The 22,715-nt window shown below is 42.1% G+C and overlaps 1 protein-coding gene across 11 annotated transcripts in view; it reads left to right on the top strand.

Moving 5' to 3' along the window:
- RASAL2 (RAS protein activator like 2) overlaps positions 1-22,715 on the top strand; it is a 362,757-nt gene that overhangs the window by 329,622 nt on the left and 10,420 nt on the right. For 5 of the 11 annotated variants that reach the window (XM_045452781.1, XM_045452776.1, XM_045452787.1 and 2 more), the window contains 8 exons: positions 565-801; positions 2,429-2,630; positions 4,756-4,955; positions 5,735-6,596; positions 13,434-13,568; positions 15,252-15,454; positions 17,155-17,242; positions 20,167-20,197. In XM_045452781.1, coding sequence (XP_045308737.1) covers positions 565-801; positions 2,429-2,630; positions 4,756-4,955; positions 5,735-6,596; positions 13,434-13,568; positions 15,252-15,454; positions 17,155-17,242; positions 20,167-20,197 — 1,958 coding nt within the window. The remainder of the gene's footprint in view (positions 1-564; positions 802-2,428; positions 2,631-4,755; positions 4,956-5,734; positions 6,597-13,433; positions 13,569-15,251; positions 15,455-17,154; positions 17,243-20,166; positions 20,198-22,715) is intronic. The other 6 variants (XM_045452780.1, XM_045452783.1, XM_045452777.1 and 3 more) reach the window with 3 other exon arrangements.

Below are 22,715 nucleotides of genomic sequence, written 5' to 3'. Positions count from 1 at the left end.
GGGCTTAGGGGGAAGATGGAAAGTTTCCCTAATATAGTCCCCTCTGAAGTCCAAACCTCCACTGTAAGCAGAAGCACCTGTGAACTATCTACATAAATATAATATTTCCCCAGAATAGGAGCACCACGTCCTCTAATTCCCAAAGTATTTCAATGGCTTTCTGAAGTGTTTACCAGTGTTAGTTGTGTTAATGATTTTTGATCATCGCTCCAACCCCTGCAATTGGTGAGATTTTGGAAGTTTTGAAGAACACTCTTTAGAGAGATTATGGTAAGCTCTATTAAACCAGATGGTTCAGTCAGGAGCCTCATGCCATTTTCCTACGTTGCAAGACTAAATTTACACTAATCCCTGAGTTTTATGGCTGTGGGTTTCCAGTCTCCATCTGGGCTTCCGTGAATTTTCCACCAACTCGAAGCCATGAATCAGGCAGAATTCTCTCCACTAGGCTCTCCTCTTAGCCTGGCTCTAGAGCAGGTGTGTTGGGCCAGATGGGATCACTTGTGTCTTCTTGGGTTATGGTACTTTTGTATTTAGAGGTTTTGATCTTTTTTCCTTCCCCAGTGTTTTCCCTCGTGAGTTGAAAGAAGTGTTTGCGTCATGGAAGCAGCAGTGCCTGAACCGTGGCAAGCAGGACATCAGCGAGCGGCTCATCAGTGCCTCGTTATTTCTGCGTTTTCTGTGCCCAGCCATTATGTCTCCCAGTCTTTTCAACCTGATGCAGGAGTATCCTGATGACCGCACGTCTCGGACTCTGACTCTAATTGCCAAGGTCATTCAGAACCTGGCTAACTTTGCCAAGTAGGTGTCACTGCTATAAGCACTTTTAAAAACATTGTTTAAAAAAAATACGTGACACCTAAAATTTGGATGGGGGTGGGGAGCCTCGTCACTCGTATTACAAGATTTTCGTCGTAGTGGTATTCAACATAGAAGAAAGAAGAAACAGCTTAATATTCACTTTACAGAGGAATGGTTCAGTAACCTATGGTACATGCATTCAGTAGAATATTTGCAGTGTTCACCAAAAATGTCCAATAATACGGAAAATGATGCAGATACAATTATACTATATGGAAAGTGCTATTCAAAACTTTAGCAAAAAAGAAAAAGGATACTAGAAGATACATATGCTGCTATTCCAGAAATATGTTAATACAAAAACTAAAATATAAAACATTAGGAGAAACCATCTGACAAACTCAGTGGTTACACAATCTAAGACAATTGGCCTGGCCCCTTCAAAGAAAAAAGTCAATGTCATGAAAAATTGAAAAGATGGAGAGGGACTATTCTAGATTTTAAAAGACTGCAATGCTTGAATCTTAACTGGATCTGAACTGGGAAAAAGAAAATCTATAAGTCATTTTGGGGACAATTAAATGTGGACTATATATAAGATGATTTAAAAGTTTTAGCATGATAATAGCATTGGTTTATGTAAGAGATGTTCCTTATTCTGAAGAAATGAGTGCTAATGTATTTAGAGTTTATGTCTGCAACTTAGTTTAAAATGGTTCAGCAAAAAAAAAAAAAAAAAAAAGTATGTAGAGAGAAAGTGAAAGCAAACTTGGCAAAATGTTAGCAGTGGGTTAATGTAGAGGAATGGCATATGGTTGTTTGTTGTATATTCTTTCAACTTTTATATAGGTTTAAAATTTTTTAAAAAGGGAGTTAGAAAACCATTGGGGAGGAAATGCACTCACATGTAAACAGCAGCTATGTTTGGGTGGTAGAGTGTGTCCACTCACACTCTTTTCTTGCCACTTTTCATTGTTTCCAAAAAAGACAAGATTCTCTATTAGCAGCGTATTGAAGGAAGAAAGTGGAACTTCAATGAGACAGATTGTTTTCTAGTGTAAATATTGGCTTTTTGGAAGTGTACTATTTTAACTTTGTGTACCCTATATTTACAGCAGCACAGAAATAGACATATTTTCCCATATTTGAGCTAATTCTGCTAAAAATTACTTCTAGCTTATTTTGAAAGAAATGTTCTGGGCTGAAGATACCTAGAATTTAGATGGGCAAAGAAGAGAGGTTCTTCTCTAGCAAAAATAAATAGCATGCAGTGCACACAGGCTTGGAGAAGCGGCATGTATTCAGGAGACTCTGAAGAAGCTAGCAATATTGAAGGTTTGTACCGATGAGCATGTGGTAGGCAAACGAAGGTTATTTACAGAGAGCTCTAGATACCAGAAGAAAGAGAGTTAGCTTTCGCCAACAGAGACTAGAAGGCTATGCAAAGTATTTGATTGTTACATCAGTATTAGGAAAGTATGTTTTAGCATTTATCACTTAGCAGATTATAAATTAGTCACTTACCTCCCCAAAATAAAAATAAAAAATTTAAAGCTCAGTGTAAAGTCAACTCAGACATCTCTTTTCCTGAATATGTCCTTTCTCATTTTCTCTCCCTCTACTTCAGATTTGGTAACAAAGAAGAATACATGGCATTCATGAATGATTTTTTAGAACATGAATGGGGTGGAATGAAGCGCTTTCTTTTGGAGATCTCTAATCCGGACACCATCTCGAACACGCCAGGCTTTGATGGTTACATTGATCTGGGCCGAGAGCTTTCAGTTTTGCATTCCTTACTGTGGGAAGTAGTTTCCCAACTTGATAAGGTAAAGTAGGCAGGAAGCATAATGGGAGATGGGAGATAGAGAACGTTAATGTACCTGGATTCTGGAAAGTATCCACAGAGTGACAGCCTTCACGCTTCCTGCTAGTCGAAAACGACCTTTTGTGCTAGAAGTCTGGGAGTAAATAGCTATCAATTCTGCATCAAATACGTGCCCTCCAAACCAGGAACTTCTAGAAAGCCATGAGATTATTCACATATATTTTTAAGAAATTAGCTGAATTAATGGAGTATATATTTCTATAAATACATACATATATGTATATAACATTATATATAGCATGTCTAAAACCTTGCCTGGAAACTAACATCAAATATTGCCATACGCAGGTTTATTCATGTATAAGCAGGATGAGATAAAACCTCATAATAATCCTAACAAAAGTGTGGACTTGGAAAAATATTGAGACTATTATGTTTAAGTGGTTTAACTCATGAGATTTTTTTTTTTTTTTTTTATTCTGCAAGTCAGAGGGTTCAATGTAACTATTAGTACTAGGGAGTTGCATGGGATCTGAAAATCCTGATGTTTTCTTTCTCTACAGATGTGAATTTTAAAAACAGAAAATACTATTTTTAATCATTTATTTTCTGAGTATAAGCTAAGAATCTTGTTATATACCATATTAGTAACTAAATACATACCATGCCAATCATTTGCTTCCTTCTGGAATTTTTCAAAGAGGAATCGAATTTATAATGGAAAGTAGTCTTAGCCTCTGGCTAGGTTTATCACAATAATTATTTATTGATGTTTTTGTTTGCTACAGGTACTTCATAAATAGGTGTGGTGGTATGTTAGAATAACTTCAAAAGCAAAGTTATTTTTTTGTGATAAGAATGTATTTGTTTTCCTCCACTTTCCTATAATCCTTAAAAATGTTGTACCGATAAAATGGGTGAGGGGAGTAAAACCTATTAATAAAGACCACTTTCCTGAGGCAACGTAGGAATGGTAGGGTGTCCTACCATTTGTAAAATAGTAAACTTTTATTCTTGAGGGCCCCTTCTTCACTTGTAGGAATACTAGCTAGATTTTGAGTTGCAGCTATGCTGAGGTAAATTCCTTGAATACAAATCATGGCTCAAGAAAGTTGAGCAGATAAAGGCTATTCTTGAGGTGGCGTTTGAGTGCCCATTCTACCCATTGGAGCAGAGTTGAAGAGACTTGGTTGTTGAGAAGACAAAGGAGACCCAGAGGCAGTCTTGTAGAACTGCCCTAGAGTTGAAGGGTCCCAAAGGACTCCATAAGAATAAGAATTCCCCCAAAGAAAAAAATGATTGAGATGGATAAATCCAATACTAAAAAGTTACTCTTTGTTGAATAACTGCATCGGTGGGATGCGGATACAGTAATCTTGTGAAATAGGCCTGGTTGATTTTGGGCTGAGGTCCTTTCAACAGGCTTTGCTATGTAAACATGCTTTGTCCTTTTTAATCTGTGTTTAGTCCTGGAAACCAAGGGTAAATCTAGACATATCTCACAGAGTTTACCTGCTTTTTCTGTTTAAAAAAAGATTGTCTTGCTGATGCAAACCCAGTTGACAATAGGTCAGAGTTCCCTAAAGGAAATGGGATAGTAGATGGCAGTATATCATCTGTGTTCCCTGCAGTGCTCCAGACCCCTGAATGCAACACCTTCCTGTATGTTGGCATGCATTTCTTTTCTCACATGATGCCTTTTCTTTGGAAGTTTCATCACACTAGCCGATCCTCTGGTCTTGAAGTCCTTTGGTTAGAAGGTGTTTGGTTCTTCCCCTACCCTCCCCCACCTTGATCTACTAGCCTTCCAAAGATTTAGTTTGCTTTGCATGCCTATTTTAGTTGGAATGGCAATAGTTTGGTTGTTTTGAGCATGTCTTTTAATTTTTATTTGCATAATCCTAATTTCTATTTCCTTTCTTTCCTCGATGTCTGCTGCACCTTGTTTCGCCTCCTCCATTCATCTCGACGCCATGGTTCTGCTGCTCCATAACAATGCATTATGAACCTGCCACTCCCATATGCAAACACCTACCCTTCCCTCCAACCTACACCCCTCCATCAATGGGCATCGTTGTCCCAAAAACAATCCTTGGTGGATGTCGCAATGCTTATTATCCAATTAGGGTGAAAATTCCTTCCTACAGGCGACCGTGGCAAAATTGGGACCTCTCCCTCGAGTTCTTGCTGATATTACCAAGTCTCTGACTAATCCTACACCAATACAACAGCAACTAAGACGCTTCACTGAGCATAACTCCAGTCCAAATGTCAGTGGAAGCCTCTCCTCTGGGCTGCAGAAAATATTCGAAGACCCCACTGACAGGTATGAAACAGAATTTAAATAAAAACTGTTGTCTCAGAGAGAGGTGATGTTTAGAGACTTGGCAGAAGTCTATTTATTTGTTGAATTTATAACTTGAAAGTCATGATCAGTTGGAAAAAACATCTGACCTGAGATAAATCCAATTGTTTGTCCTAATAATACACAAGATCTAGGATTCTTATTTTCTACAGTGATATTGTAGAGTTATAATATGTTCAGCAAACATTGTTTAAAAATCTAGGTCCGGCTTAATGGAAGATTAAGGGCTTTGAAATTTCTATTTCCATATATTGTAGCACTCAAAACTCTGGAGAACCTCCGTTAAGATCACTTTATGGCTGGCGGTGTCAGCCGGATAGGCAGATACAACGTTGATGCTCACACTGACCCTCTTTTCTGGATTGGCAAGACTTGGGCCTTTAGCAGTGACCCTTTGGTTGTACCTCAGCCCTGCTTCCTCCTCTTGAAGGTTTAGACAGAAGCAATTAACTGTGAATCAGAATATTTGGGAGGGTTTAAAGCCTAACTAGGATATGACTAGAATTCTAGCAGAAACTGAAGACAATGATGGAGAGGTAAGCACAGGGTTATTCCCCACCTTTGGAGAGAAACTAAAAATGTTGGATTTTAAAGAATTGTAACGATGAAATCTGGGTTTAGAAACCAATGTGAGGATCCACATCGGGACTGTGAGCCTTTGGAACGTTCATATGCCTGGGTTGAAAAAACTGTTTTGAATTTGCCCCAGGAGTAATGAAGGGTCCTCTCCTTTTCCACAGTGATTTGCATAAACTAAAATCTCCAAGCCAGGACAACACTGATAGCTACTTCAGAGGGAAAACATTACTGCTGGTGCAGCAGGCGTCCTCCCAGAGCATGACTTACTCTGAAAAGGATGAGAAGGAAAGTAGCCTTCCTAACGGTCGGAGCATCTCCCTCATGGACCTTCAGGACACTCACGCTGCTCAAGTGGAGCATGCACCTGTCATGCTCGATGTGCCTATGCGCTTAACTGGAAGCCAGCTTTCCATAACCCAGGTGGCCAGCATCAAACAACTGCGGGAAACCCAGAGCACTCCCCAGAGCGCACCCCAAGTGCGAAGGCCCCTGCACCCGGCCTTGAACCAGCCAGGCAGCCTCCAGCCCTTGTCATTCCAGAACCCTGTCTATCACCTCAATAACCCAATTCCGGCAATGCCAAAGGCCTCTGTGGATTCCAGTTTGGAGAACCTAAGCACTGCCAGTTCCAGAAGCCAAAGTAACAGTGAGGATTTCAAACTCAGCGGGCCCAGCAATAGCAGCATGGAAGATTTCACCAAACGCAGCACCCAGAGCGAGGATTTCTCCAGGCGGCATACCGTGCCAGACAGACACATACCTCTTGCTCTGCCACGGCAGAATAGTACCGGGCAGGCCCAGATCCGGAAAATGGACCAGGCTGGGTTAGGTGCCCGAGCCAAAGCCCCGCCATCCCTGCCACATAGTGCTTCCTTACGTAGCACGGGGAGCATGTCGGTGGCCTCTGCAGCCCTCATGGCCGAACCTGTGCAGAATGGGAGCCGGTCCCGGCAGCAGTCTTCCTCCTCCAGAGAGAGCCCTGTTCCCAAAGTGAGAGCGATCCAGAGACAACAAACACAGCAGGTAGGGGGGAGAGCTGGAGGGGTGTGGCTTCCACTTATCCAACTGCTTCCCTGGTTCTTTGTATATAAATCATTAGGAAATCCAATTTCTAGCAACATTTCCACTTAAAAATATGTTCTGCAGCTTTTTTTTAGTGCTTGTTTATTTATCTTGAAAGAGAATATGTGTGTGTGTGTGTGTGTGTGTGTGTGTGTGCGCGCGCGCGTGTGCGTGCAAAAAGGACCAGAGAAGGAGAGAGAGAATCCCAAGCAGGCTCTGTACCATAAGTGTGGAGCCCTGATGTAGGGCTTGAACTCACGAACTGTGAGATCATGACCTGAACCAGTGTCGGACCCTTAACCGACTGAGCCACCCAGGAGCCCCATTTTCTCCAACTTTTAGATGGAGAGAGGAAATGCAAGGTCTGGGAGGCTTCTGCTTAGGTGAGGCTGCAGAAAGTAGCTTGACTCATTACCCTCAGGAGACTATCAACCACACAAAGAGCTTTTCCTTCCCTTCAAGCAGCTGAGCCACTACCTATGTGTGCACTGGGAACAGATCGGTGTTGCATGAATAATTAGAACACATACACTGTGAAACCTATAGGCCAGATGAACCATAATATATTTTGGGAATCCGGACCCTTAACCCTCAATTTTTTTCCCCTACAGTTTCCAGAATAAACTTTCGCGTTCCGAGTCAAACATTTAATGTAACTGCTCTCTATTCCATCCCCCACCTCCCTCTGGAAATAATAAGTCCCCTGTGCCTTTTCCTGGAAATGACTAGAAAAATAAACAACTGAGCACCTATAAAGACAAGGTAAAGGAGAGAGGTAAAAAGATAGAAACACAGGCGGTTGACAGTGCTGTAAACATTTCCAAATCCCTTCTATTTCTATTTGCATGGGTAAGCCCAGCTAGTGTCACACCCAGTCTTAAGACTTCTGGACTCCTTTCTTGACAAATAAAAAGTTTTCCCGAGAATTTGATCACTCGTGTCTTCCCTACCTAATACATTTTCAGGCACCAATACATATTTTGCTTTTTGAAACAAACTAATAACCTGAGGAAATCATGTATAGGTATATATTTAATCTTTCATCTAAAAAAGATTTTTCTCCTTTGTATTTGCTGACCTTTCTTTGAAACCTGATCATACTATATGAGTACTAGGGAGCTTTGTGATTGGAAGAGTTCTATGCCACATCCTTTTGTCAGCAAAACCACTGGTCAGAGGAGACTGCCATAAAACCCCAATGTATCTTTTTAATATATTTGCTCTTTATAGGTAGGCATTTACCGATTTGGCTGTTTCTGCCGCTACTCTGCTGTGATCAGAGCCCTTGCCCCTAGCTTGATCGTTACTGTTTAAAAAAAATAACAAAATTAGAACATTGACAGAATCCTGGGATACAGAGGTAAAGGAAGAGTTGAAAAGTACGACTAACTTAAGTTGCTTCCCGCAGCCAGCTTCCTAGGCAGAGCCTCCCGGTAGGTCCTTCTTTCCAGAGAAATAAAGTTTTCCTTCAGTCTTAAATTTTTCATTTTTATTTGGCTTATATTTCCCCAAATTTCACCAATTCGTTTGATTTAATAAGCATTTTCATCTAAAGAGAAGGAAAGAAGAGTAGATACAATGAAAATGCTTATGTGTCGCTATATCTTTCATATGTATGTCAAATTATGTCATATATATTCTCTTAATCTGTTTGTTGGAAGGCAGTCCTTCTTACCTTATTGTGGTCTTTTCCACATGTTGCTTTTATGCTAGCTTCTAGTTGAGGCCAACCACTTTCAGAGAAATGAAGTGTTTACTGAGAGGAGAAAAGAAAGATAAGGAATTTTGGAGATGGAGTGCTGGGTGGAGGCAGACATCCACGCCGGGGTCTAAGTGCAGCATGGGGCCCTGAACATGAGAAGAACCTCAGACTGGCAGAGAGGGACAGGACAACGGAAAGGGCCCTCCAACCTGCTTTTCAAAAGCTGGCTCGGGCCCAGCCCTGGACAGAAAAAAGGAATGCTAACCCCTTCCCCTATTTGATATAGTCCTCAGTTCTCAGGGTGTGTGACTCAGACTGATGGTTTATAAATATTTTAAATTAAATAGCCTTCTGAGTGATCATCTGGAACGAGGTATCATTTATAATGCTCAGGTATAAGAAAATGTAGCACCTGTCACACAAGCAGTTAGTACAGTTTCTCTGGGTGAAGAGAAGGCTGTCTTGGGTAGATGGGAGGTAGGAAATGGATATGGTCTCCCAACAACCAACTTAAAAACGTTTTGTGCCACAGCCATGAATGAACTGGGGTATGCCTGTGTTATATTGGCACATGAGGCACAGGCACCATGAAGTGGCCTCACACGGCTTTAAATATTCACCTCTGTTTATGCCTTTGCTGGTGGTACCACCATCGTATCAGTTAAAGCATAAATCACCGTATTTTTATTGCTCAAGTTTCTGGTTTTTCTACACTCGCTCTTTCTATGCAGATGGTTTATTCTTTCAAACTTATGTTGTTATTTTCTATTCCTTATCTTTCCGTTTCTTGCTTTTCTCCTCTCCTGTGAAGCCTCTGAATTTCTACATAATCAGCGCATTTTTGGCAAATTCCTTTACATATTGTAATTGCAAATTGTGTTGGGGAATTCTTCTCTCCCAAAAACTAGAGGATTTCTTTGTGGGGATTGTTCTGTAGGCGTGTGTAATTATCAGCGGCTTTGTCCCATGCAAATTCCATCTGTATCTTAGCACAAAGGAGCGGCCATTGTTGGCAGGCTTACTAGCTTTGGTCTTCTCCATGTACGTACTGAGTAGGAAGGAAACAAAATCCTAGTGAAACAATCTACAGAGAAGAGATTTCTTTTTTTCGGGAAGCTGGCTTCAATTTTTTTTACCCTTCTCAGCCTCTCTTTGGATTCCCCCCTCTCATTTCCCTGTCCGTTTTGTTTTCCATGCATCGTGTACTCCCTGTGTATAATAGGCTGTATGTATAATGTACGTGTTCAGATATAGCGTGTTACATAACCTCAAAAATTCAAATTTGAAGAGACTTTTAAAATAGGTATCTGACAAGCCTGTTGGAATGATGCTCCAGCTTTCACATTCAGATATGTTGAACCCTCTCCTAACCAACCTCTTCAAGAACCCTCAGAGTATACTTGTTTAGTCAGCCCTTTCTTTGGTGTAGACCGCAGAAGTGCTATTCATTATGAGAACCTGACTGAACCTGACTGGTGCAGACTTTGGAGAAGCTGAAACCAACGAGTCTTATTTATATCTAGTAAATACTAGCAAGGGACAGGGAACTGGCCTGTTCATTGTCCTCAGCATAGCCAGGCTATGACTAATTATAGGCTCGGAGAAACTGCCATCTCAGGCCCTTTTGCCCTAAAGCATTGGTATTTTTCCCAGAGAAACCCTATACAGCTTTATCTCAAAGGGGAGACAGTCCTGGTAGGAAATCCTGCTGCTTTTCTTTTTGTCTTTTTCATCCTTCATTTTCTTTAACGATCCGCTGTTGAAAGTCAGTGGATACAAATACTCTTCCTAAGGCTATAGCTAAGCAAAAGGGGATTTGAAGCACTTACCAACATCTTCTCCCAATCTCTTTGACTATAAACTAGAGGTAATAAATTTTGCTATCTTGGCCAGCTTGTAAAGGAGATGCAACAATCATTGAAAAAGCCTTTGATGCACTTCCAAAGGATTAGAGGAAAAGACATACATACATTAGCGTTCTCTTAGTAATACATTATACTTTAGTAATGAATTCTAAAGAGAACCAGAGTATTCATAAGTGAATAATATTTTATTGAGCATCTATTATGCAATTACATAGTCACTACCATTCAAAGAATGCTATATATAATATGGTACCCTGCCTCAAGGATTGATGATCTAATTGGGAAATACGACCAGCGCACACGAGACCAATAAAAAAAATGTAAGAGACGGTATATAGTTTTTAAAATAAAGAAACCAAAAAACTACCTCTATTTTTGATGTGTTCAATATTACTTTTCTGTTCTTTATAATTTTTAAATGTTTTACCATGAATACAAGGAATAGTTAATATTCTTTTCAACACTTATTGACCACCTACTGCTATGCAGAGTGCTTGGATATATTAATTAGGAAATGGTTGAAAATCAGAATTAACCAGTACAATAGGAATAGACCTAAATGCCCATTTCCATCATACAATCTCTTAAAATTCATTGGACATTCTTAGTCTTTCTGAAGATATGGTAGCTACCACCATCGCCAGTGGAATGAGCCAAGCTCGTTTTACAACTAGTCAAAGCCTAGATTGTGCTAAGGAGTCGTTGTTTTAATACCCTTTTAGGGGCTGAGATCGCTCCTTAGTGTGTTCTAGGAATATCTTTAGTGTGCATGTATAGGCACCCAATAAATAGATAGCCCATAACAAATTACAGGGAAAGAAAGTTCATTCAAGCAACATCTTGTTAACTAGATAAAACGGAAAGCTATTGAATTAGCTACCTTGAAGTAATAAATTCCAAACAGTAAAGTTGTTATTAGTTTTAGTACCTGCTTTATCTCAAACTGCTATTGAATAGAAAACCCTGGTTTCACAGAAAAGTAGCTTTTCTCTGCCCTGTGTGCTAAAGTGATAAGATCATGAAATTAAAAAGGCATTTGTCTCCTTTAAATATTGGCTTTCTATTAATTTTTTCAAACCCATAACTGCATTCTTTTGCCTTTCAGGCGTATATATATCAAAAAAAAAAAAAAAAAACAAAAACAAAAACAAAAAACCCTAAACCTCTTGTAAAACTATTTTTCTCTGCCAATGATGAAGCAGTTTATGGTGCTCTGCTTTTAAAGTCCAGTAGGGGGAGAACTAATGTGTGTGTGTGTGCATGTGTGTGTAAAGTATCTTGCCATTTACAAAATGCTTTTCCATGCGGACTCATTTGCTTCTTATAATAATTTTTCATATGGATAATTACTACCTTCCGCTATAGATGATACTCTGTCCTCTGTCCTGTAGGCCAGTATTTCTAAAGTGTGATGCTCAAAATTATTTAAGTATACAAGATGTCTGTTTAATTACTCATCTAATTAATTATTTTAACACATATTAGAAAAATATATGGCTATCAATATTAATAAATATTTATAAATATATAACCTCAAAGTCATGATTTTACTGATATTATTGTTTAGCATAAGGACTTAGCTAACTGGAAAAGGTCTTTTTAAAAAGATAATTAATAATATATCAGTGAAATGTTATGACAAAAATAATAAAGTGATAAATGAATGAAGTATAAGAAACATAAGCTACATACCAGAGTGGAGATGGAGACATGTTTACATGCTCCTTGACACAGTGGAGAAATTGATTTTAAAGGGGGAACTTCTAGCTCGAAGTCCATTAACAACTGCTTATGTGTGCATCAGGCGTGATGCCGCTTTTTACTGATGTATATCTGTAATCTCTTTGTAAATCAGCCAGACCAGGTTCTGCTTCAAACCTTTAAGAAACACCCTCATATTACTTGTTTTGTGTATTTTGCAGTTTATCCCAACCTGTCTTTGATAACCTTTTAGTCTCTGCAGCCAGTATTTTTCATCTAGTCTTAATAAATTGCAAAGTCATCAAAATACCCCTTGTTTTAAAATAGCTGTGGATTTAGAGTTTAACTGGATTCTATTTCAGAATGACATAAAGATAATCTTAAGGTAGATAGCCTTTTTAGAATTAAAATAGGTTTCTATTTTGAGGACCAATGCTCCATAATCCCATAACTGAAGGGAATTTTCTCTCCCATACAGAGCTGGCTCACATACGGTGCTTTGTTCCCGCACTATCTCTCTCTCTCTCCCTTCCTGCCTCCCTTGTTCTCTTTCTCTCTCAAGCATACTGGAGAAAAAGAATTCGTTTTGTATTTCTAGCATTGTAGAGAAAGTACTAATGTTAAGTAAGCTAATATAAATTGTAATATCCAATGCTAGTTTTCTAAACATCAATATGATAATATCCAAGCTCTGTAGTACTCTGTAGTTTGCAAAGAACTTTCACATACATTATATGACTCAATCCCTACAACTCCCTATGAGATACTAGGATGGGTGGTGATGGTGATGGTGGTAATATCTAATCGGTGAGATTAAGAAAAGAGTATTGAAGAGATTAAGGGACTGTTTAAATGGCAGAGTAGCTACTTAAGACCAGAATTCCTATCACTCTAGTATATCAGTATTGGAAAAGGGCACTTTATCTGGCTATCCTAACTGGATTGAAATATCCCTTAAACGAATCCAATATCTGTTGTTTTGATCCTGTATTCTTCAAGAAACTGTCTGGTCTAAAATATAGACTTCTGAGTGGTGTTAACTCATTAAGAAGTCCACGCTCTGTAAAAATGGCCAACATCACTTGTTTTTTCTCTTTCTCTAAATGATTAATGTGAAAATTAAGGATTTGGCATTCTGATACATAAATGGGTACCTTGTGAGTTTGTTCATCTCTGGGTTGAACAGCCATTTCCTCAGCTGAGCAGCCAACCATTGAGTCATGCCTTTTCTCTCATTCTGTCATCATTGTAATTTCATTGGTAATTGAACCACTGGAGTAATGAACAATTTTAAGGCTGTGGCTCTCTTTTCTTGGATGTGATGCATAGGAATTTCTATTCAGAATAGTGTATTCTTCTACAAGGAGATATTCTCATTCTTCACCTCCAGCCCTGTCATTAATAAAATATTACTTAGAACTGAGAGCATTTATTAGATCACTGTTATGACCTCCAAGAAGAACTCCCTTTGTGAAACCTAACTAGTGGACGAGCTGTTTGGGGAGATGCTAATAAGTGTTTCTGATGCAGGTTCAGTCACCTGTGGACTCTGCCACAATGTCCCCAGTAGAGAGGACAGCAGCCTGGGTTCTGAACAATGGACAATATGAAGAGGATGTGGAAGAAACTGAGCAAAATCAAGATGAATCCAAGCATGCTGAGAAGGTAGAACTCAGAGGGTTCTAGCAAGAGCCCATCCGAGGGGTTGTCTAGCCATGAACTTGAGCTCTTCACCCCCAACAGTGTCAACTCCATATCTTATGTTATCCATCATATCTATATCTGTATGACAGTTCAGTAGTGTCTGTGTGTGAAAATCTGCAGCAAATGTCTGGCAGCCTGGGGTGGGAGATTTCATTTTCCTTTTATGTAGGTTAACTTAATTTGCAAAACATTCTACTGTTCATTTCTTATCATTGTAGGTGAATATTTAGTGTTTCTATAAACCTGTTGCTAGTCTTCAACCAAGGCCAAAATTACCCTTGGACCAGACTTCCTTTCCATGTCTTGTTAATGATTTTGTCTTTTTTTTTTTTTTCTTCTTTTTGCCTTTTCTGGATAAAGAACTTCCAGTTTTGTATTGATTTTTAAGCAGACATTATCTGTTATTTCTATTTGTTTTGAAGAAAAGTTGACATGGGAAGAAGGGATCATCAAGAATCTTGACACCATGTGTGGCATTCTCTCATTTCATTAACAACCACCCAACTAGTTACTTATCAGCATGATGTTAAAATCCGAAAATCACACACAGGATCCTAAAATATGCTTATTGATGCAGTCTCCCTTTTCATACTGTCATTAAAACTGTCATCTTTGACCTCTGGATTAACAAATACAGTTTAGGATTGTGAGGTTGGGTAAGCAGAAGCTAACTGCTTGATCATCCATTAAATTGATATTATGTGAAAATAGATTGCATCTTACACAGCACTGTAGGGACTTATCATGAATTGAATTCGACCATATACGAGAAATCCTATGCGTCTCACTTCACCTAGAGATGTGACGTTCCGGTATACTCAGACCCCAGCCACTGCAATATCAGTATAGAAAGGGGCCATGTAACCAATTGAATGATAGTTTGTAATATAAAGCTTTAGTTTACATAAATTTATATAAAGCTTTGGTGAGAAAACAGACAAACGAGTTCCAGGAAGCAGTACCAAATTGAGCAGATGAACCACATCATGAAAATGGGCCAAGATTCAGTATTCGTCAGCCCCGGAGAGTGTGTAGGCCTTTGGCTTAGTGCTTGTGACCTGAATATTTTATACTCCGACAGTCGGGGAGAGAGCGCAACAGCTTACTTTGCTATTTCAGATTCTGTTTATTGATTCAGTAGCGTAACATTGTAGAAATGTTGCCTGTTCTCTGAAGGGCTGATTCTGGTAGAGTGAAGTCATGACGGTCTGCTGAGCCAGGCTATGTCGGAGATCCTAGGGTGCAGGTGGTGATCCAGAAACCGCTCCTCTGGTAGACAGCCGGCTTTTGGCTTATTTTAAGTGATTCGTCAGGCTTCTATGTACTGGTTCTTTTTTTTTTTTTTTTTTTTTTTCTCCTGCCCCCATTTGTTACAGATTGGACGTGGCTTGTAGCAACCGGTAGTTTAATGTGGAAAGTGATACATAAATGTGTAGATCTGAGGTGCCAAGTGAAGATGCACAATGTGACGCTAGGGGAAGGGAGGACAGAGCTCCTTTCCCAGCTGCGCCTTTTGATCATTTGAAAGAGTACTCGCGGCCCGGGGAGTGGCAGCCCAGACAGCGTCCGGCTACGTTGCTTTCTAAAACCTGTGTTAACTGCAGTCTTTCCCTCCGTGTGTTTGGCGCCTCTTCCCTGCGCCAGTACGAGCAGGAAATCACGAAGCTGAAGGAGCGCCTGCGAGTGTCCAGCCGGCGGCTGGAGGAGTATGAGCGCCGCTTGCTGGTGCAGGAGCAGCAGATGCAGAAGCTGCTGCTGGAGTACAAGGCGCGGCTGGAGGACAGCGAGGAGCGCCTGCGCAGGCAGCAGGAGGAGAAGGACAGCCAGATGAAAAGCATCATCAGCAGGTCGGGCGGTCGCCGGGTGGAGGGTGTGGGCCGCTTGGGGGCACGATCGGCCGGGACGCTGACCCAAAGAGTCCCGGAGCAGTGGCAGCGAAAGCCACTTGCGCTCCCCCCCGTGCCCCGCGGTGCTTGGGACAAATGTGACCAATGACTGTCTGTTCAAGTTTGCCAAGCGTGAGGCCTTAGTACACGTCCTTTGAAGACAGAGGTAGTCTGCCTCTCTTTCGTCGTAACAATTAGGAAAGAAAAAATGGAAATGGAGCGACTCAATGTCCAAGAGTGACTTAGTTTTTCCCGAGTCCAGAGACATGGAAGAGGGTGTCGCTGGATATCTTTGGGGCCAGAGAACTAAGAGACGGTGCCAAGGAAGTCCAGGGACATGGAGGGGAGGGGTCAGTTGTACCCAACACAAAGCACCTACCATGGGCCAGGCACTCTTCTTTTTTTTTTTTTTTTTGTTTGTTTGTTTGTCTTACATTTTTAATATTTTTAATGTCTGTTTATTTTTAAGAGAGAGAGAGAGAGAGACCACAGTCAGGGGAGGGACAGAGAGAGAGAGACACACACACAGAATCTGAAGCAGGCTCCAGGCTCTGAGCTGTCAGCACAGAGCCAGACGCGGGGCTCGAACCCACAAACCGTGAGATCATGACCTGAGCCAAAGTCAGACACTTAACCGACTGAGCCACCCGGCTGTCCCTTTTTTTTTTTTTTTTTTTTTTTAATGTCTATCTTGAGAGAGACAGAGAGAGACAGAGCACAAGCAGGGAGGAGGCAGAGAGAGAGAGGGCGACCAGAATCTCAAGCAGGCTCCAGGCTCTGAGCTGTCAGAACAGAGCCCGATGTGGGGCTCGAACCCACGAACCACGAGATCATGACCTGAGACAAAGTCAGACGCTTAACCAACTGAGCCACCCATGCGCCCCCAGGCACTCTTCTTAAGCACTTTATAAATAATAATTGGCTTAATCAGTTAATAAAAATGTATTGAATGCCAGCCTCTGAGGCAGATATTATTTTCATTTTACACATAAAGGAACAGGCACCAAATCCGTTAAGGCACTTGCCCAAGGTCATTTAGCAGGGCAACCAGGATTTGAAGCCAGGCAGTCAGGCTCCAGAGCCCACGCTCCTAATCACTGTGCTTCAGTACTGCCCAGTGCTGTGGAGAGGTCAATCAAATCAAAGACAGAAAAGGTTTGTTGTTTCACAAGCCTGGAGGGAATTATCAGTCTTGGAGCAGTTTCATGGAGTTGAGCGTCAGTGGGTTAAGGTGTGAGTGGCGTTCGAGAGAGAAAGTCGGCCTACTGAGCATCGCACACTCTTTGAGAAACTCTGCGGAGCAGGGGAGAGAAGGGACAGCTGTTACAGGGGAACTTGAGATTAAGAGAGGGTTGTTAGCTTTTTGTTGGTTGGTTTGAAAGTTTGCGATGAAATAATCTGTGCTGGGGGAAGGATCCGGCAGAGGAGAGGGAAGAAATGATGATACTGTTCCAGAGGAGGTGAAAATTCATGGATCTGGTCACAGGGAGAGAAGTCAGCCTTGAATGTCTTCTTCCAAGGCGGGAGGGAAGAAAGCAAGCGTGATTACGGGCCTCTTACTGGGAAGGAATGGAATCTGGACTCTGCTGAGTGTGGGTTTCTCGCGCCCTACGTTAGCTGGCTTCTCTCTGACGTCCATGTCTCCTCACTGCACATTCTAGGCTCATGGCTGTGGAAGAGGAACTGAAGAAGGACCACGCTGAGATGCAAGCCGTTATTGATGCAAAGCAAAAAATAATTGATGCACAGGTAAGCAGCCCTTGAATCTAGTGTAAAGGACTTGTTTGTAGTAACTGTTGAATTTCCTGACTTCTGACCTTTTGGAAATGCCAAGGCACGTACTGGAAAATGGGTCATTGCAAAGTGCTCCGCATTACCTTTTAAAGATTAAGAGCTCCTAAGTATTACTTTTCCTTTCTTTTACTGGTGACAGGTGTGTCGACCCAGCAAAGTATTAGCGTGCTTAGTGCAGTTGCTTGACAGATCTCAACCTAGTGCATGATGGGGTCTACTCCTTTCCTTGTGGAAAGGAGGGCATTCTCCGAGGGGGTAACTGTGAAAAGCACACTGCATGTGTCTGGCTTGTGACCTCCACTGACCATTGCTTGGCTGTGATGTTCACGGTCTTGTTAGTCACGTCCACTGTGCCATCGACCTCTAGCCCCACGTCCCAGTGGAACTGTAGGGGAAGGACAGGGTCGTGGAAGGTACCTTTCCTTGCTGCTCTTTCAGTTCAGGGTTTGGCAGTGATGCTTGGGATTTGCTTGGCTGCCCTTCTTTGTTGGCGCTGTGCTTAGAGAGCCTCTTAGTCCTGATGAAATCAGAACCTGGGCCTCCGCTCACTGTGACGTACACCTGTGACTCTAATGGCCTGATGACTGCCAAGAGCACCTCACAGGGGCACACCAGTGATCAGAGCAAAATCCAAGAGGCAGGAAACACTGATGATTTCATTTCATTTCATCAATGCACAATATGGTTGTATTTCTTAGAGCCGAACGGATAACAAAAGACAGGTGCGGTTCTGATAGCGGATGGTCTAACCACAGAGGGTATCGCCTTCCTGAAGACGGCCAACCCACACGGGTTTGCATTTTTCACCCTTAACGACCTCATCCTATCCCTAAGCTATGAAATAAAAATGGGAGCAAGGACTTCACGTTCTATTCCCTTCTCTGCGTATCAGCCAGGGGGCGTCTATGTGAGAGCCCCGGGGATTCTTAAGCATGCACTTAACACCCTCTGTCTAGTTTCCTAACAGGATTCATGTGGCATGGGGTTTATTTTTCAAAGGAGTTGGGAGTGGGGCTGAAAGCAGAGCCCTGAAAGGAGACTTCCTGGACCCCATGCTCCACACGCAGCTTGGAGGCCAATGTGAGCCTTGCTACACTTGTCAGCCAATTTCTTGGGATAGTTTGGACTCCGTAGTTTCTGGATATTTGGACCTCATAAGAATCAGAAGAAAGGTCTGCTGTAATTATCTGGCTTGGTCCTTTTTTTTTTTTTTTTTTTTAACCTCTCTAGGTGTCCCCAAGGTAGGTGAGGGAAGGGTAGTAGAGACAAGGCCATTTTGCCACGCATACTATACAAATTCATCCCAGAGCCTTCAGAGAAACAGCCTGGGTACAGAAGGCGGTTTAGTCAGGCAAACTACTGTTAATAAGTTTTCAGTTTTGGATTTTCAGTGTGACAAAATAATCCAGGAAGAGCTCTATTAATAACCACACCAGGAGAGATTTTGGTTCTGATGAGATAAAACAGATCATTTTCATAATTCCAGCTGGTCTAAAACTGTGTCAGTCTTTAGCAGAGGAAGCTTGGGTCTGTCACGATCATGGCTCCATACACAAAGATTGCTGCCCACTCCTGTCCCCTATATTGACATCGAGGACAAGACGATGGGGTTTGAAGCAAGAGCCCTAGGCATGGACGGTGACAACAAGGAAGGGAATAGGATCTCTCAGGCCTCGAAAGCTCTGGACAGTAAGGACCTTCTCGAAGTTAGCCAGGAGGGCATCACTGTTCAGCAATGGGGGAAATGTGATCCTTGGGGCATCAGTCAGTGTCAGCTTGTGGACTGGCTAACCCAGACATTTGGGGGCCATACCTGAAGACAGTGGTTTTCAAATGCTTTCATTCCATGGCCTATTTTGGTCGAACCAAAGGGACCTTCCGTAGATCAGTTCCCAACCGCTCATGTTGACCACCATCAACAAGGACCATTCTCAGCTCAGGGATTAAATCACCCTGAGGGTGGCTAAAATAGCAAATTACTTTTTCAAACATAGGCGTTACCGTACAATAAGCTTTCTACCAGAGGCCCACCATGGATCCCTGAAGAATATTTGGAGAACCCACTAGACCACATTTTGAAAACCAGTGTATCACATATAGCACAAGTCATAAACACTAAAGCTAATTTTTTTTTTTTTTTAAAGTATAACCTCCAGTTCCAGTTGTTGTCTTACTGACACATTAAATTCTGATTATAGCAGAAGACTCTGAACCTCTTTTGGCATCCTTTGTATTGAAAGACCTTTTATATCAGATCCTTTCCTTACATCTTACGTGTTTGAGGGGGCAGAGCAGCCTTTCTGGCTGCATTTAATGGAATGCACACACGTTTGGGGTGAAAGCTTCCCAGTGAGGTAGCCCATTCTTTTATGTCCCTGGCATCTTGCTTGGTGCCACTGGCAGTGGAAAATATTTCTGAACTGAATATGGTTGCCTTCCTTCTATTAGAGCTGATCCCGGCATTTCCCAAAGCGCTAAAGGCCTGGTGCCCAGTGAACTGGTTTTCATCTGTCCATAGTCCTGCGCCCCCAGAGGCAAGGCTTGTCCCTGAATTCAGTCTCTCCGTCCCCTAGAGTTTATGCTGTGAGGCCTGACCTGGCTCAGCCACTTCCTAACGGGCACTGCGAGAGGATGTGCGTTCCTCTGGCGAGGGCAGAATCACCTGTCTTGGACCCTATGGCACGGCCGTGGGGATCCTGGTGATGGACCTGAGGGGACCATTTCTCAAACGTCACACTAGGGACTGTGCCACTTTCACCCCCACCCCAGGATCTCTCCACGTGGCTCAGATGGAGAACAGAGAAGGGCTTCCCCTCTGAGAAGCGAGCAGCTGCCTAGTTACTGTTGCAAAGTGATATCTCCGCTGTGTTAAATTACAGGTCATAAATGGAGATGAGATTATTCAAACAGGCAAGTAAACCCGGTCCGTGCTCTAGCCGAGCAGTCCCAGCCCTGGCCCAGCACACTGGCCTCCTACGCATTCCAGCTTCTGTACTCCCCGCACTGGAAATCCTTCCCGTCAGGCGTGGACTAGACTGCTTTGCCTTTCAAGGCAGGCGGAATCGAAACGTCAGAGCATCTTTGCCAACTGCGCTTGACTTTCAAAAGTCCCTATTTGATTATTTTTCTTTCACTTTTTGTTTTATTTTGAGAAGTTGGCAGTGGGGGGAACGACAAAAGGGAATTTGTCCACTTGGAAACTTTCAGCTTTTCAGCAGGGGGTTATCTGGCTTCAGCTGTTACTCTTGTAGGAAATAAATAATTGCAACCCTTCCTAGCCTTCTTTTTGACCCTTTAAGGATCAAATAACTTTTTACGAATTAAAAAGACATATATTTGGGGGTAAACCTGAAGAATCCTACGTTCCTTAGTATTCGGGCCTTATAATTTATCTTAATACTGAAATTTCTTTTTTAATCATTTCAAGATATTCTTGACCAGTTATTTTGTTCAGAGATGATTCTTAACCATCAGAGGGAAATGTCATATTTGGTCCCCACTCTTTACTTCCTGGTAACCCCTGGCCAGTCCTTACCTACTGGCTTTTTTTTTTTTTTTTTTTTTTTTTTAAGTAGGCTCCACACCGAGCATGGAGCCCAACATGGGGCTTGAACTCATGACCCTGAGTTCACCACCTGAGCTGAGATCAAGCCAGACACTCAACCAACTGAGCCACCCAGGTGCCCCCTCTGGCTTGTTAAAGATCTGTACTTGTTATCCCAGAAACTGCATGGACTATGGTTTGTTTGTTTTTTTAATTACTATTTTTTAAGCCTCCCAGATCTTTCTTTCTTTGAGTTTGGCCCACCCTGAAAATGAGTTACCCGCCCAAAATAAAAAGAATTTTACACTAGATGAATGCTGACCTAATAATGCTGGTTTTATGTGTCTTACCACCTGAGATCTCCATCAGGGAAAAGGAGGACATTTTTTTCTTTAATGATAATAACAAGGTTTTCATTTTTTCATGCTTTTGAAACCATTTAGCCCAGCTGCCCCACCCCCAAAGCAGGAGAAGAAAGTGGAACACACCTTGATGCCGTTGTCCCTTCCCCCAGGTGGACATTCGGCACCCCCGCTGGCCCCGGTAGCTGCTGCGGGAGCACTGGGAGCACGGTCCCGCCCTCAGCCCTCCCGTCTTCCCTGATCCTCCCTGCACCTCGCAGCGAAGGCCTTAGCACACGTCCCCTTCCCCGGGGTAGACTCGGACACTGCCGGGACAGGAAAGCTCCTTTTGGCTTTGGGGGGTCGTTCCTCGCACGTTTTTTCTTTTTAATTTCATGGACGTAGGTAAAGACCGCCCTTCTCAGCCTTAACCCCTTTTCTGGAAAATGACAACTTCATGTTGGAAAGGTTCTGGGCTCATTTACCCACCTGCTGAAACTAAGATTGGGGTTTCTCTCCTAATCTTTGGGAGACCGATAATATTTTGACGGGGTGATCTTTTTTTTCTTTAAACATAGATGAGCCTGCTTTCCTTTAGATTGCCATATTTTGGGGGTGTTTTGGCCCTTTTTCCCCCCTTGTTTTTTTTTTTGTTTGTTTGTTTTTGTTTTTGTTTTTATAAGTGTATATAGTCAACAATCTTTGGTTCCAAACTAAGATTAGGGTTTCTCTCCTAATCTTTGGGAGACATAATATTTTGATGGGGTGATCTTTTTTTTCTTTAAACATAGATGAGCCTGCTTTCCTTTAGATTGCCATATTTTGGGGGTGTTTTGGCCCTTTTTCCCCCCTTGTTTTTTTTTTTTTTTTTTTTTTATATAAGTGTATATAGTCAACAATCTTTGGTTCCAAAATATTGGTTCTAAGGCATTTTTCCCCCAGAGACTCAAAAGTAAAATGAAAGCAGTCTCCTTATTGGGAAGCTTTCCTGGAGTAACTCTGAGCTGGAATGAGTCTAGGAGCTTGTGTTCTCTGTTTGTTTCCATGTGTTATGTTTCCGGCATCCCCTTCGGCCACATCTCCCTTCCCATATTCAAACGACCCCTCAGTCTGAGCTTCTGGCTGCTTTTTCTCCTCTTGCTGTTGCGTCCTCACTTTGTTGGTGACTATAAACTGCCACCATGTATCGTTTTAATTTTGAGCACAACGTGAATTCTTTCCAAATGTGACTGGTGTGCCCTCTTTGGGGGCCGAGCTCCGTAGAGCACACAGCACTTCTCCTCTGTGAAATGAAACCTCTGGTGCTTCTTTCTTTGCCACCTAATTTCCTTGTTTTAATTTTGGCCCAAAGCACTGAATACCTTAAGGCGGCTTGACACCCTGTTGCACCGTCTGCAGTAACACATGGTGTCGTTTTCACATCGTCCCGGTGTCCCGAGGGATTATTAATAACCAGTCCTGCTGTGCTGAAAGGAAAAAACGAGAGAAAATGAACACAGACCCATTGGGCTCAGGGAAGCTGAACCTGAGTAGTGTGCAGAAA

The sequence above is a fragment of the Leopardus geoffroyi genome, chromosome C3 (assembly GCF_018350155.1).
Source record: "Leopardus geoffroyi isolate Oge1 chromosome C3, O.geoffroyi_Oge1_pat1.0, whole genome shotgun sequence".
Lineage (NCBI taxonomy): Eukaryota > Metazoa > Chordata > Mammalia > Carnivora > Felidae > Leopardus > Leopardus geoffroyi.
This window is presented reverse-complemented; position numbering and strand designations above follow the sequence as displayed.